Source organism: Silene latifolia, chromosome X (genome assembly GCF_048544455.1).
Source record: "Silene latifolia isolate original U9 population chromosome X, ASM4854445v1, whole genome shotgun sequence".
Classification (NCBI taxonomy): domain Eukaryota; kingdom Viridiplantae; phylum Streptophyta; class Magnoliopsida; order Caryophyllales; family Caryophyllaceae; genus Silene; species Silene latifolia.
Window position 1 is genome coordinate 36305855 of NC_133537.1, and position 14678 is coordinate 36320532.

Sequence of the window (14678 nt, forward strand, 5' to 3'; positions counted from 1 at the left end):
GCGGGTATCTGGCCCCGCCGCAGTAATTGGGGTCACGGCATAACCTCATGCAATGGGTGGACAACTCTCTCATATAGAAGTGTTTGCTGTCCTTTAGTATGCCAGAGTCAGGGATAGTATCGATAAGGGTATACGCTCTTAACTGAGTATTAGTTAAGTACTCAGGGTGCCCATTATGGCCATACTTGTCCATGGCAGCACGAAGTTTCTCACAATGCTCATTGAAGTCAGCATCAAGTGACATGTAACAGTCTCGCGGGTGTACATTATAGAGATCCATCCTACAAAGTGGAAAGTTAAACAAATTAAGACACAAGGATGCTACCGTAGAAGGGTGTTAAGATAGAGGGTACATTCACGAGGTTTAAGTGTGCGAAAGTTATATAACAAGTTTTCAGAGTAGCTATTGTAATACCAGGGTTTTGGTCAACTCAAGATCATCACAGTTCGCATTATCTACCCGAGAACAACAACCTTAGAAAGATCAACCACAAGGATATGTGTATCCCAGCATACAATCTAACATTGACCCCACCAAATTCCTCTCCCAAGTCGAACTATTACTAATTCCGAACAATTGAACCATATGCGCATTCATTCCGCCCTACTACTAATCAATCACCAGGAGTATTAAAACATGCGGTGCATATGCACTACTTAAACACTTTGAAACCATAGAAAACATAACACGTAATCAAAACCATTTGACTCATCAGACATGCAACACGAATTGGTCAGTTTGTATGATCTAAATTCTGAAAACATATTTCCAAATAAAAGTTACAACATATGATCCATGACAACACTACATTACTTCCATATCACCCATGCGTTTAACATTTTAGCAACCACATCGTTCAGTTGTGTCCAGCAACTTAATATAACTCCTTTTCAGCAAAACAAAAGATATCGCATAAATAGTTTAAACATACACATTTGCCATCATATACTTTGTAGAACCTTATCTATGATAATTGATTAGCAACTTGAACAACTTTTCTGATTTGCACGATTTGAATAATTAGGCAACTCGTAGGCTCAATTGAATGTAACTATAACGCCTATCATTTAAACCAACGCATATCATGTGAATCATAAAAGGGTTATCTCCTTATAATTGCCAACATAGTTATCATAAACAATCATCATTAGAATATAATTGATAACAACGACTCGAGAATATAGATATGTCAAATGTCGTGCTACGTCAAACAGTTTCCTTTATATCACGCCCATACAATTGCAAGAATCACTTTAGCATTTTATGATAATACAACTATGAACATATCCAATAAGGAACAACCGCACTATTTTATTATCATATCATAAGTTTAGATTCAACTGAAATAATTTAATGCGATGAAGGTATTAAATATAACTATGGGCACACAAACTCACATTAAAGACATTAGAACTCAGATGGCATACTACATGTGTGAACATTTAGACATACTCATTACTACCATCCATGTGTAAACATTTAAACATAATTATTATAAATATTCATGCGAGTATATTAGAACAATCAAGTTAACATTTAACGTCACCACACTACTACAGATACAGGCTATAACAACGGTCAAAAACCGTTGTTATATAAAAAAGCGGACGTTGTTAAAGCGTCCGTTGTAGAAGGTTTTAACAACGGTTGATTTTCTTAAGGAAACCGTTGTTAAAACTATTAACAACGGTTTTATGTATAAAAACCCGTTGTGGAAAGTGTGACTCAATTTTGGGGAGAAAGTTATAACAACGGGTTTTAATATACAAAACCGTTGTTATAACTAAAGACAACGAGTTGTTTGTAAATAACCGTTGTTGTTTGTTCTTAAAAAATAAAAAAAAATTAAATTAAATATTACTAGATGCATGCATAATTACGGCCCGTTAGAATTCCGATGCATGCATTATTACTGACATCACTGTACATATGAACGGATAATATGGAATGAGAAGGGTTAGTAATAAGATTTGAAGCAGCGTTATTGAGAGATATGACGATGATTATTATGGCACAACTTCCTAACATATATATTAATTAAAAAGCAACTCAACCCACACATTGCTTAGTATAAATACAATGCATTATCTCAACTAACATTTCCATTATCTCAATATATTCATCTCCAAACCCTAACTGCTAAAACAAACTCTACTTAATCTTTCAAAACAAACTCAAAAAACTCCAACAAAATGAATGATTTCATCCTTAAGACTCTTACCATGATCGAGAACAACAACAACTTCATCCGCCGGTTCCTCCATATTGAGGAAAGTTTCAGGAGCTACCTTGCGGATGCTCGATCCGCACTGAAGCACGCCAAAGAAGATGGCTTGACGGAGCAAAGCAGCGATTGCGATTATATGACGATATAGCAATCGCGAACGGAACCTCCAAATAGCCAAGGAGGAGAGGACGGATACGATAGAGCAGAATAAGATCCTCTATGAAAATATAAGAATTGTATTTTTATATATGTAATTTTTTTTTTAATTTATGTATTTATAAATATATATATATATATTAATTATGTTTATCTTACTTCTTCATCTTGCTTCTTCATTGTTTTACTAACTAATTATGCAAACAATACTTAAATAAATAACATAATGGTCGATAAAAACACATACATGCAAAAGAAATAAATAGAAAAAGAAAATAATGACGATGAAACTAACAGTGACGGCGAGATTTACCTGATAAATACAGAACGTAATAGACGATGAAATCAACAGTGACGGCGAGAAGATAAAGCGACGATGAGAAAGAGAGAAAGAGAGTGTGTGTTTTGTGTTTGTTTATCTGCTGTGTTTGTGTCTGTGTATTAAGGGTTGTGTTTTGTGGCTGCAGCAGACTTCTGTTTGTGTGGTTTATAGTATGGAAGGTATTGACAACGGTTATTAAACAACAACCGTTGTGAAATATGTTTTAACAACGGTTGTAAAAAACACCCGTTGTTAAATAAGTTTTAACAACGGGTTTCAAAAATAACCGTTGTGATTACTTTTCACTAACTTTGCGCCAATTTTGCGCCAAATTATTAACAACGGTTGTGCATGTGTGACCCGTTGTTAAAACTAATAACAACGGTTTTTATAACCATACCCGTTGTAATTTATTTTAGTAAAATTCGCGCCATACATTCTACAACGTCTATTGTGATTTTCGTGAATAATCGTTGTTAAAGGGGCGTTGTAGTTGCCTGGATTTGTAGTAGTGCCAACTTAACCAAGATATGACAATATAGCTTTATATTTATATATATCCGACCACTATACAAATATGATGAACACCAGAGATATTACAACATGCCAAACATATATAAAATATGCAAACAACTGGACTCGTATAAAATATTTCACCCACGATTAGGAATCAAATTAAGCTATTCAATTTCACTCATGCTATCATGCCAACAATGTTATCAACTAAACTTTAATTTTATCACTTGTTAAGATACATAACTACTGAACATGCGTGCTACTATCATCATATAAAAAGAAACATTATAAGGTCACATTAATAAGGCTCATGAAATAACCAAACAATTGTATGAAAACTCAACATAGAACGCACATTTTACAAGTAATGATTCACGTTGTAACTTCCAAAGACCACGAACAAATAACCGTTCGATTAAACTTGATTCATATTACTTTTATAAAGTACTGAGAGTTAAAAACATAAGGGAAAAAAAATTAGGTCTAAAGCACAAAAATTCCATTTTTAAAGAATTTTACAACTCAGTTGGTCCAAACAAGTATGTGACAGCAATTGGTCCGAAACTTGGGTCAGTTTGCAAAACATACCATTTAATATAGAGACATCAAGAATTTTCGTGGCTTATCAATTTGATAACATATGCGAATCTTCTGATCGATGGAGTTGGAATTATGCAAAAATTATTAACACAATTTAAATGAGGATTTTTACAAAATCGTTGGTCAAAACATCACTGCGCAGGAACTTCCTGACCACAGCCCACTAAAATATTTATTACTCCTAATCCCTATATCCTATAAGCATGAAACCAACGCCAAATGAATACCAACTCACGAGGCTATCTCTCATTAAATTTTCATCCGTAGGTAATAAACAGAAAAGAAATGGCAGTAAGGTCAATTAAAGAGTAAAATCAAACAAAACGAGTTTCAGCACTAGGTCATTCTTTACTATGTACAAGCTCTTATCCTATGTATACTAACCCATCCAAACATAAATTTCACACTTTGTACTTATGTAAACATCCATCCCATAGAATCCCTTCGCATCTCGATCTACTCCTTACATCTAAATCACGATTGCTATGACTAGAAACATGCAATTCAATAGTGTTTCCGATTACTATCACAATACTATACTAGCATGGCTTCGGGATCACATAATCGTATATCATTAGACATAATAGTACTATCGGCACACCATTCAACATCCATCCAGATAAATATCATCAATTCGCAATTATTTTCACGCTCACGATTACCACAATCCAACACTTCATTGATTATCAACATGAACACGAAAATTTTATTTCTCATCTCCACAACATCATATGATCACGTCATCATTCATACAAAATAATTGCCGCAACGTTATCCTGCAGCATGGTTAGAATATATGGGTCTCAAGGTGTACATCCACTCGATTATACCCAAGGTTATCCTTCTAACTACCCCATTCACTCAATTTCTCTCGGGTTACCTGGTTCGAAACTGAGAGGGCAAAAGAGCACGCATTAAAGGCGCCTTCTTAACCGCACTGTGAGCTCCTAACAGTTTATTCCCAGGGGTTCTTTTTATTTAGACACTTCCTACGTTCATTGAGTTCATTGGTTTAGGCCTGAGGATCGTTCGCTCTGATACCACTTTGTAACACCCCGATTTATGAAGGAGCCTTTAGCAAGACATTCCCTAATAAACCGGACTGTTACCATCTCGGTTTCCCGAGGTAGTGAATAACCAATTAAACTCCAAGGCAAATTATATAATTACTTTAACTTAATTATTACAAAACCTCTTTTAAATCAATTACAAGGAACTAATAAAAATAAAAGTGAAGGTCTTCTAAATAATGGTCTAGCTACTAAGTCTTCTGATCCAGTGTCTCACGCCCATCAAGCTCCCATCCTGTCTCATAAACCTGTCAAGTCTGCTCCCCAATAATGGATCGTCACAGGTGTTCACGAATACACAGGGTCAACCACGAGGTTGAGTAGGGAATACAATGAAGCAACAAAGTATGATATGCATGCTCCTCCGTCACCTCCATCTCCATCCCAACTCGTATCTCATAACCCGGACAACCCAGCCATACCGATCCCCGGTAGACTATATATCGACCGTAGCCGATCTTTCAGCTCGCAGCTGAGGACACCAGGGCAAGTCCTACAGAACCCGCCTGGGCCTTATCACAACATCATCATCACCACACCACATCACCACAACATCCTCCATCTCCAATGCATATGAATGCTCAACAGTAAACAATGCAATACAATATGTATATTAATGAATGAAATCATGCCAACTACCAAATGTTGTGATAACACACTCAACACGAACAATTCCGTCAACCACATCATAGCGTAATCAACAACCACGAATCAAGTCACGTTCACAATTTGGTCATATGAAACACAAACAAGTCAACACAATTCAACAACACGATAAGAAGTCAAGTGTATTTCCCTACCTCAGTACCGCAGTCAAATAGTCGGGTGCTCAGTAATATTCCACAACAATTCGCCCTCTGAAAGATAAATAAACAATAACCAATTACTTAAACTATTCCCGTTCCCAAAAATAGAAGTTATTAAAATAGAAACCTCTTAAAATGGAAAGTTTCCCTAAATGGAAACTTTCCCGATCTAGCAGCTTTTCCATTTTAACAAACCCGACTCAAAATCCGTCTCTAATTATTTTAAAAGACTCGGGAATTAAATTAAATAACTAATACGATAAATGAAAAATTAACAAATCTTACGATTAAGAAAACCGAAACAAACACAAAACAAACCCCACAACCCGACTTCACACTCGCCTAAAACCCCTCACGCGCCGCCTGAGACACCACGACAACCACCAGGCCTGCTCCCCACTTCGACCCCACCACCAACAACCGACTCCAACCTGGTCGACTGCCGCCGGCGAGTCGAACCAGGGTCGTCGTTTGGCCTGGTTCACCACCGAGCCTCACCAACCACCCCCTGTTCTCGACCTACAACCACCGCAGCCAACACCTATCCCCTGCCAAACCACCACAGCCCTGCTCGCCGTCAGACAACACACCCAGACGTCGTGGCGTCGCCGTTTCGACCTCCCCCGAGTCCACGGTGGCACCACCCCAATCCTAAACGTCTAAACCCGTCTAAAAACTCGCATATAAACCCGTTTGATTGTCTCTGTCGACAATGCCTCCTGCCGCCATTTCCACCGCCTAACACCTCCCTAACCGCCACCAAAAGAAACGACCCAAACCACCCAATACAACCTCCCCGACACCAACCACCATTAACACCTCCCCAAGACACACGGTGACCACAAAAACAACCCGACAAACGACAAGAAAAGAAAAGAAAGGTGACTGCTTACCTAACTGCCGCGCAAACCACCAATAGGGCCGCCTCAAGGCGTCGACAACCACTCTAAGCTCTTCCTTGCTGCGCCGTCAACAACCACACTCTCTCTCTCTCTCGAATTGCGTGAAAATGGTGATGGTGTGTTGTTCGATGTAGGCGGGTGAAGGGAGACGGGTAGGGTTAAAAAGCTAGGTTAGAATTAGGTTAAACTAAAATGGATTTGTGGGTTAATTGGGTTAGCACGATTAAAACATGGGTAAACGTAATTGGGTAAAAGAGTGACACGCTTCTTGACCCAAAAGACAAAAGGTGATATAGCCCGACTCAACATATATGATATAAACCCGACTTAATAACTTTCACGATATTGCGATGCAACCAACATAAAATGTATAATAATTAATATATAATAATATCCGTTTAATCGGTTATATAAAATACGGGGTATTACACTGGGCCAACACCCCTTTATTTCATATGGGGCCAACGTCCCGGTTGCCAACGCTGCCCTTGTAGTTCATATGGAGCCAACGCTCCTACTGTGTACACAGTTTTGATTTCCTCAGTAATGTCATCTCAAACCAATAATCGTATTCTGAATGCTACAATTGGCCTATAGTACATTATAACGACAACACTATTACCACAGCATACATTCATAAGACGGTAACTAATATAACGTGTAAGCAGTATAACAATCATAAGATGAAATTAACAATAAAACTAATATAAACCGATTATTTCTAATCTCTTATTTCAATAATATATAAATTATAAAGATAAACAATTACTTATATCGACGAAGGGTCCTGAAATCATATCTTTATTTGGTACAAAAAGACCTTGTTTGATCCCTTAATATTACCCTATTATTATTTCCCAATGTCTTTGCTAAAGAAATAATCCTACGCATGGTCTATTTGCCTTTCTGTGTTTCTCTTCTCTACCATTGTTGATTTTGGTTTCCGACTTTCCGTTGAGCTTTTTGCAACTCATACCAATATATGACTGTTGATTTGATGAGTCACTAGTAAGCAGCGTGGGGATTGATAAGATTTTTCTTTTTGCTTTTTTTTTAATAGTTATCTAATATAATACGGAGTAGTAAAATAAAAGTCATAACGAGTCCCGACTCATATATTCTTCGATTCATAAAGATTGAGTCGTTTTCGTTTTTACCAATAAATATACGAGTCTAGTTTATAAAGGAGTTAGAAGTATGTCATGTAGACTATAAAATATATATATAAGAGGAGTATTTATATTATTTAATACTATTTTTTTTTCCGGGCTATTACAGAAATGTAAAGAACTTGAGTAAATAAAAAAGTGAATATTATTGATATGAACATTAATTTACATCACAATTAATCATCCTATTTATATACATCATCTTCTCTGTACAAAATTATGTAACAAACTTTATGACAGGTTGTAATGAGCTAGAGTTTGTTACATGTTGATGTGGAAATGATGTGGAGGGAATGTTCTAGAAGTCTCCAGAAGTCTACGTCCAGCACGAGCATGAGCTGCAGTAGCAGGAAGCAAGAGAAGCTGAAGTAGGAGCAACTGGTAGGATCATCATGATATGATATGATCAACATTAAAAACAAAGGTAAATAAATGACTGAGACAAAGGTAGTATTAAATTGGATTGCGTGATATTTGGGACGGGTCTGTTCTTATGAGATATAGGAATACAAAAATTCTCATTTATGACGATACTACTCCGTCACAAGTTTATAACCTCTCACAAGAAGTAAGTGGGAGAGGAGTTGGAAGAGCAAGTAAAAAGGCAAAGCAAGTAAAAAGGCAGATAAGAGAGGGCTTTGAAAGGACACAAGCTTATCACGATCACATGCAAGACAGTGTCATAGAGACATTCAACCCTATTTCATGTGAGCAAAAATCCAATCCTCCAATCAAAATCATATTCCAATCATAATGCGTCTAAAACGTAAGCAGAATCGCAGCTCATTTTAGTTAGATACCAATCAAAAAAAGTTACGAAAAGACACTTGGTGTATCAATAATCACAAATTCTCATTTGTGACGGGTACTATTCCGTCACAAGTTTGCGACGGGCCAAATGTGACCATTTTATAAGAAAATGTGACCATTTTTTCAGAGATAACATTTTATAAACATTTTATGAGTGGTTACATTTTATCAAAAAATGGTCACATTTGACCATCGCAAATTGTGACCGTCACAAAGAAGAATTGCTGATAATAATTACATTACACTACACTACAATACACTTTACTTAGTCTAGTCGGTGCACTCTATAGGACCCCAACCCCAAAACAAACCTTCAAAATCACTGAAATTTCAAAACCGCGTAGACAAAACAGAAATCCACAAAAGAAAAAGAGTGACATTATTAATTCAAATTAAAATTATTGGGTGAGACGATCTTTATACAAATTTTGTGTTAAACAAATTTATTTAATAAGGTAATTTTTTATTTAATGAACCATGATATTTGCTTATGTAAATCTGTTTTACATGATTATTAATGAAAACGGCAGCCTCACATAAGAATATCTATATTACAAAATATCTCGTTTCTCAATAATCTAGTGAAAGACCGTCTCTCGCTTCCTTCTTTCATTTAAATTAGGGTTTTTTTGTCAGAAATTACCTTTTATTTAAGGTGATTTGTGAACAATTGTCTTCCATTTTATTTTTGGCTTTCAACCACCTTTCATTTCTTCTTTCTGCAAAAGACTACCAGAATTCCAATTCCGACTAAAAAAAAAAAAAAAAGTCAACTCTTCGACGTTGAGTCGTCATTTTCATGTTAATTTTTTACTTCTTAAACCTAATAATTGACGTTAAATATTGATTAAACCCAATATTAATCAACTCAATTTGTCAATCTCTTACCCGAATCAAAACCCTAATTCAACAAACAAACCACCATGGAAATTTATCAGAACATGGTAAATACTTCTTTAACAATAATGATCTATTATAGGCAAACAAAGCCGCCTAGTGTTAACTATCCGAAAATAATCATTGATTCATTCTTAGGAATACTTGTCTACTAATCTAATTAGTTAACCCAACATCTTCGCCATGAAGAGAAAAAGAGGGTATTTTAATATGTCTGAGATGGACTCATGGACATTAGGTTGATGAATCATGAGTAGTCTATTTTACGACGGAGATAGAAAGAGAGATTGAGATGGAAGAAACTTTTGATAAGGTGTTGGACATGGAGAGAAGCTTTTTCACATTTTGTAGGGTAAACAAATGGAGAAATCTAGGTTATATGTGTGAAAAGGGGAGAAAAGAGCAGGTCACACCGGAAAGTTGATTTTTTTCGCTGGAAATGGAATTCTGGTAGTCTTTTGCAAAAAGAAGAAATAAAAACTATTAAAAAGTAGTTGAAAGCCAAAAAATAAAATAAAAGGTAGTTATTAACAAATGAACCTAAATAAAAGATAGTTTCTAAAAAAAAACTTTAAATTATTAAGAGCAATAAATAGAAGACAAAAGTCTCCCAACTCTCACCCACTTATCTCATTTCTCAAGTTGCATAACTTGCATTGCATTCTGCAACTTCCACGCTAACCAGTAACCACTATACATCTTTCTTCATTTCTGATACATTTCATTCCTTTTCTCTTCATTTTTAGGTAAATATTTTCATTTGGAATTTCAATATTTCATTATTCACAAAGTGTGATGGAAAGAAGGAAAATGATCCAATATATTACTGTCATTTTGGCGGTATTGAGCATTTCCATAGCAAATGCAGACGACCCGTATAGATATTTCACATGGCTCGTCACTTACGGAACTATTGCTCCTCTTGGTGTTCCCCAACAGGTTGGTACGACTGTTTTAAATGATGAATCATGTTTAGTTCATATCGTTTTTTAGTTAAAAAAAAAAAAGTGAATGGCTGTTTTTGGATATGTGGCAGGGCATTCTAATTAATGGTCAATTTCCGGGGCCTCAATTGGACTGTGTCACTAATGACAACATTGTACTAAATGTTGTTAATAACTTGGATGAACCCTTCCTTCTCACTTGGTATGTCCTTTTTCCTACTTAAATACTCCTTCTGACTCGTTCATTTATTTATTTATTTTTTTTTTTTTTTTTTGGAGGAGTATTTTAATCGAAGGTAAACAAACGAGGGAGAGTGGATTGTTAACTAATCAATGTGATATTGTAATTCACTATTGTATTTTTGGAGAATTTATTAGTCTTACTAAAGTAAAATGTAGGCTTGTATTGTTTTTGTCACGCCATTCGGTTTAGTACACACTTGAGCCAAATAGGACTACTACGTCTACTAGGGGGAACAAAGTTTCTTTTTTTCACGAGTTTTAACAATATGCGACTTTCATTCATCCTGTCAATCAATCTACTCTTTGGTCGAACTGAACATGTTTTACAAAGAATTTGTAATGAAATAATAACATATAGGTAGTAAATATTGTTATAACGGAGGTAAGAAAGATAAATAAAGAACGTGAAAAAGACAACAGTTTACGTGGTTCACTAACAATTTGTTAGCTACGTCCACCGCTAGATGGGAAGAATATTATTGATCTTGAGGATTACAGATTTCAGAGTATATTCGTTAGAGTATTCAGATTTCAGACTCAAATTTTTGACTTCTGAATGAATAAAATAGGCGAACTTTATGAGAGTTTATATAAGACTTTCATAACGTATATTTTCTTAATGCAATTAGGAAACCCTAACAATTTCCTAAACAGACAAGGAAACTAAATAATACTCCGTAGTTTCCTAAACAGATAAGGAAACTAAATCAGATGCGGAATTCAGAACAGATTCAAGGCATATTCTAACAAATATGTATCTTTTTTGATCGTTAGATACTTAATGGAGTTGGCAAGTATTGAGTAGTGTGATCTTATGCAAATCAATAGCTAGGCGACTTAGTAGTTTTATGTCGCGAATATATGGCCTTGATGATTTAGTTGATGACTGATGTTCGCGGATCCCAAATATTTTGGAATTAAAGCTCTGTTGAAATTTATCTGAAGAACTAACTACGACAGGAACGGAATTAAGCAAAGGAAGAACTCATGGCAAGATGGAGTTTTGGGAACCAACTGTCCAATCCCTCCAAACTCAAACTACACATACAACTTCCAGCCAAAGGATCAAATTGGCTCCTACTCATACTTCCCATCAACTGGGATGCACCGAGCAGGTGGTGGGTTTGGAGCCCTTAATGTTTATTCTAGGCCTCGCATTCCCGTTCCTTATGCCGACCCTTCTGGAGACTTCTCTTTGCTTATTGGTGATTGGTTCAAAACTAGTCATAAGGTCAGTGGCCTTCTCTTTGCTTATTATTTCATTCACATAATCACATTTGCTCTAAAGGTAATGATTCCATGTATTTGATTCAACTTTAAATCGGCATTTGGCCATTTGATTCCATGCATCTAAGTAGTTTCATCTGATCATCTGATGTTGTAACATGGAGTACAGTTTCCTTCCTTTTAATCCAGAATGAAATAATTTATCAACCTGGTATCAGCATTGTGACAAATATCGCATTGTGCAGAGCCTGCAGCAAAATCTGGATGCAGGGAGCGCCCTTCCATTCCCTGACGGCTTGCTTATAAATGGCCAGACTCACACCTCTTTCACTGCAGACCAAGGTCATCCTCATTTCTCTCAACATTGAATCTTGTATGAGACAGTCTCAGATGCGACAATTGGAGCAATTTACGTACTCATGTGTACCTCATTTAATTATATATATATATATTCAATGGCTGGTCTCATCTGTAAGACTGTACATAGTGACATGATCCGACTTCTTAGTTGTGATGCCGACTTCTAACATAGTTGCCTTGTCCACCTTTCAGGTAAAACTTACAAATTCAGAGTTTCCAATGTAGGGATGTCCACTACATTCAATTTCAGGATCCAGGGTCACAAGTTGAAGGTGGTTGAAGTTGAGGGATCTAATGTTCTCCAGAATGTGTATGAATCAGTCGATGTGCACGTGGGTCAGTCGCTTTCGATCCTTGTGACCATAGACCAGGCTCCCATGGACTACTATGTTGTGGCTTCCTCGCGGTTCACTGAGTCAGTTCTTACAGCAACTGCTGTGCTCCACTACTCCAACTCTAACTTGCAGGTGTCTGGAGCTTTGCCTGCTCCCCCTCCAGGTGAATATGACTGGTCTATGGACCAAGCCAGAACCTTTAGGTAAGGAGATATTTGGAAAAACAAAAAAAAAAAAAAAATAGTTTCAATTTTATTAAAATCGATTGTTTTGTTAATGCATAGACTAGATTTGGCAGATGTGGCAAACGTGTCATTCCGGTCTTGTCATTTTAAGCAAGGGTCGTTTCGGGTTCAAATCATCTTGGGCGCATTCTTGTCTGGTATATTGTGGAAACTTCTGTCTAATTGTTCGGTAATGGGTTATTCTTTTGTATTGATGGCTTCATACAGGTGGAATCTAACAGCAAACGCAGCCAGACCCAACCCACAGGGATCATTCCATTATGGCATGATTCCAATTTCAAAGACCTTTGTGTTAGCCAACTCGGCTCCTCTAATCAACGGGAAGCAGCGTTATGCTGTTAACAGAGTATCGTTTATCTATCCCGACACCCCTCTAAAGCTTGCTGATTACTTCAACATTCCCGGAGTTTTCAGCTTGAATTCTGTCCAGAGCAGCCCATCTGAGGGTTCCCCATACCTTGCCACATCCGTTTTGGGTACTTCCCTCCACGATTTCATCGAGGTTGTGTTCCAAAACGACGAGAATGTCTTGCAGTCTTGGCATCTTGATGGTTATGACTTCTGGGTTGTTGGGTACGTTCCTTCAATTGTTATGTTGTCTTGAATCTTGCTTTTAAGTTTTCGAGGCTAGCTTTTAACATTCGATAATTGAATTTTCGCAGCTTTGGTGCGGGTACATGGACACCAGCCAGTCGGACTTCATACAATCTTGTTGACGCTCTCACCAGGCACACCACTCAGGTAATCTTATCACCCCATAATCACATTGTCCATGCCATTCTATATTGGGTTAGGATCTTCTCAATTTCCATAGTAAACGGGGCAATGAAGTCTCCATAAGATGTGTAAAGATTTAATGGTAATTGTTAAACCTTGTTTATTTGCATCATTGCATTATTAACTTGACACTTGGTGTTGACGGTGAAAATTGCAGGTGTATCCAAAGTCGTGGACAGCAATATTGGTATCGTTGGACAACCAAGGTATGTGGAACATAAGGTCGACAATTTGGGGCCGCCAATATCTTGGACAGCAGCTCTATCTCCGGGTGTGGAACTCTGTCAAGAGTTTTGCTAATGAGTACGACCCTCCGACTAACATGCTTCGCTGTGGTAGAGCTATCGGACATCCCTAAAGCCACCGGCTACTAAAAATAAATACTCTACCTATATCAAGAGTCTCAAACAGTCATCAGAGTTTGACTGTCGTGGTCGGAAATTCATATTATACTTCATTCAGCTTTAGCAAAACAGTTGATTTTGATGAGAGATTGTCTTAAAGGCATAAACCCATGAGGGCTTTTGCACTAGATAAATATGTATTGACGATAGTCATATACATTAAAACTACACCTTTTTACACTGTCTTGCGTATAAAACAACGGAAGGTTGATATGGGCCACCACCCCGAAGAAAAATGTTGGTTTAAATAGCTTTACACTATAACTGAGAATTTGTTTTCTTTTTAAATGTTTCATCTCAGTCTTGCTGGGGGAGTGAGGGAGGTGGGCTTTAGCAATGCCTTGCCAGAATGAGCAATTTAAACAATTTCATTGGCGAAATAAAATTATTATTATTATTATTATTATTATTATTTTTACCACGATAACCTGTAATTGAAATAAACCACTTACAATACAAACGTATGAAAACTAGAGTCTCTAAAGCTGCTACAAAGCCAACTAACGAAGCTAAAATTACAAGCACATTTAGCCGAAATAGAAAGGCGACATTTTTGAATGGGGGATGATAATGGTGATCGAAGTGGATCTGGTGAGCTTCCTTTCTTTTAGTCCTAGTAACCGCTGCAACATTCTTCGTGTACCTCCAAAGAGAAAATGAATGCTCG

General features: G+C 36.8%; 1 protein-coding gene across 1 annotated transcript; it reads left to right on the top strand.

Annotated features, from left to right (window-relative positions):
- Positions 1 to 10088: 10088 nt before the first annotated feature.
- LOC141623223 (L-ascorbate oxidase homolog) lies at positions 10089 to 14305 on the top strand. The gene is made up of 8 exons (XM_074439305.1): positions 10089 to 10415; positions 10513 to 10622; positions 11624 to 11894; positions 12136 to 12232; positions 12443 to 12788; positions 13038 to 13403; positions 13493 to 13571; positions 13765 to 14305. Exons 1-8 carry the CDS (start codon positions 10272 to 10274, stop codon positions 13963 to 13965), a joined length of 1614 nt encoding a protein of 537 aa, XP_074295406.1. The 5' UTR covers positions 10089 to 10271; the 3' UTR covers positions 13966 to 14305.
- Positions 14306 to 14678: the final 373 nt, after the last annotated feature.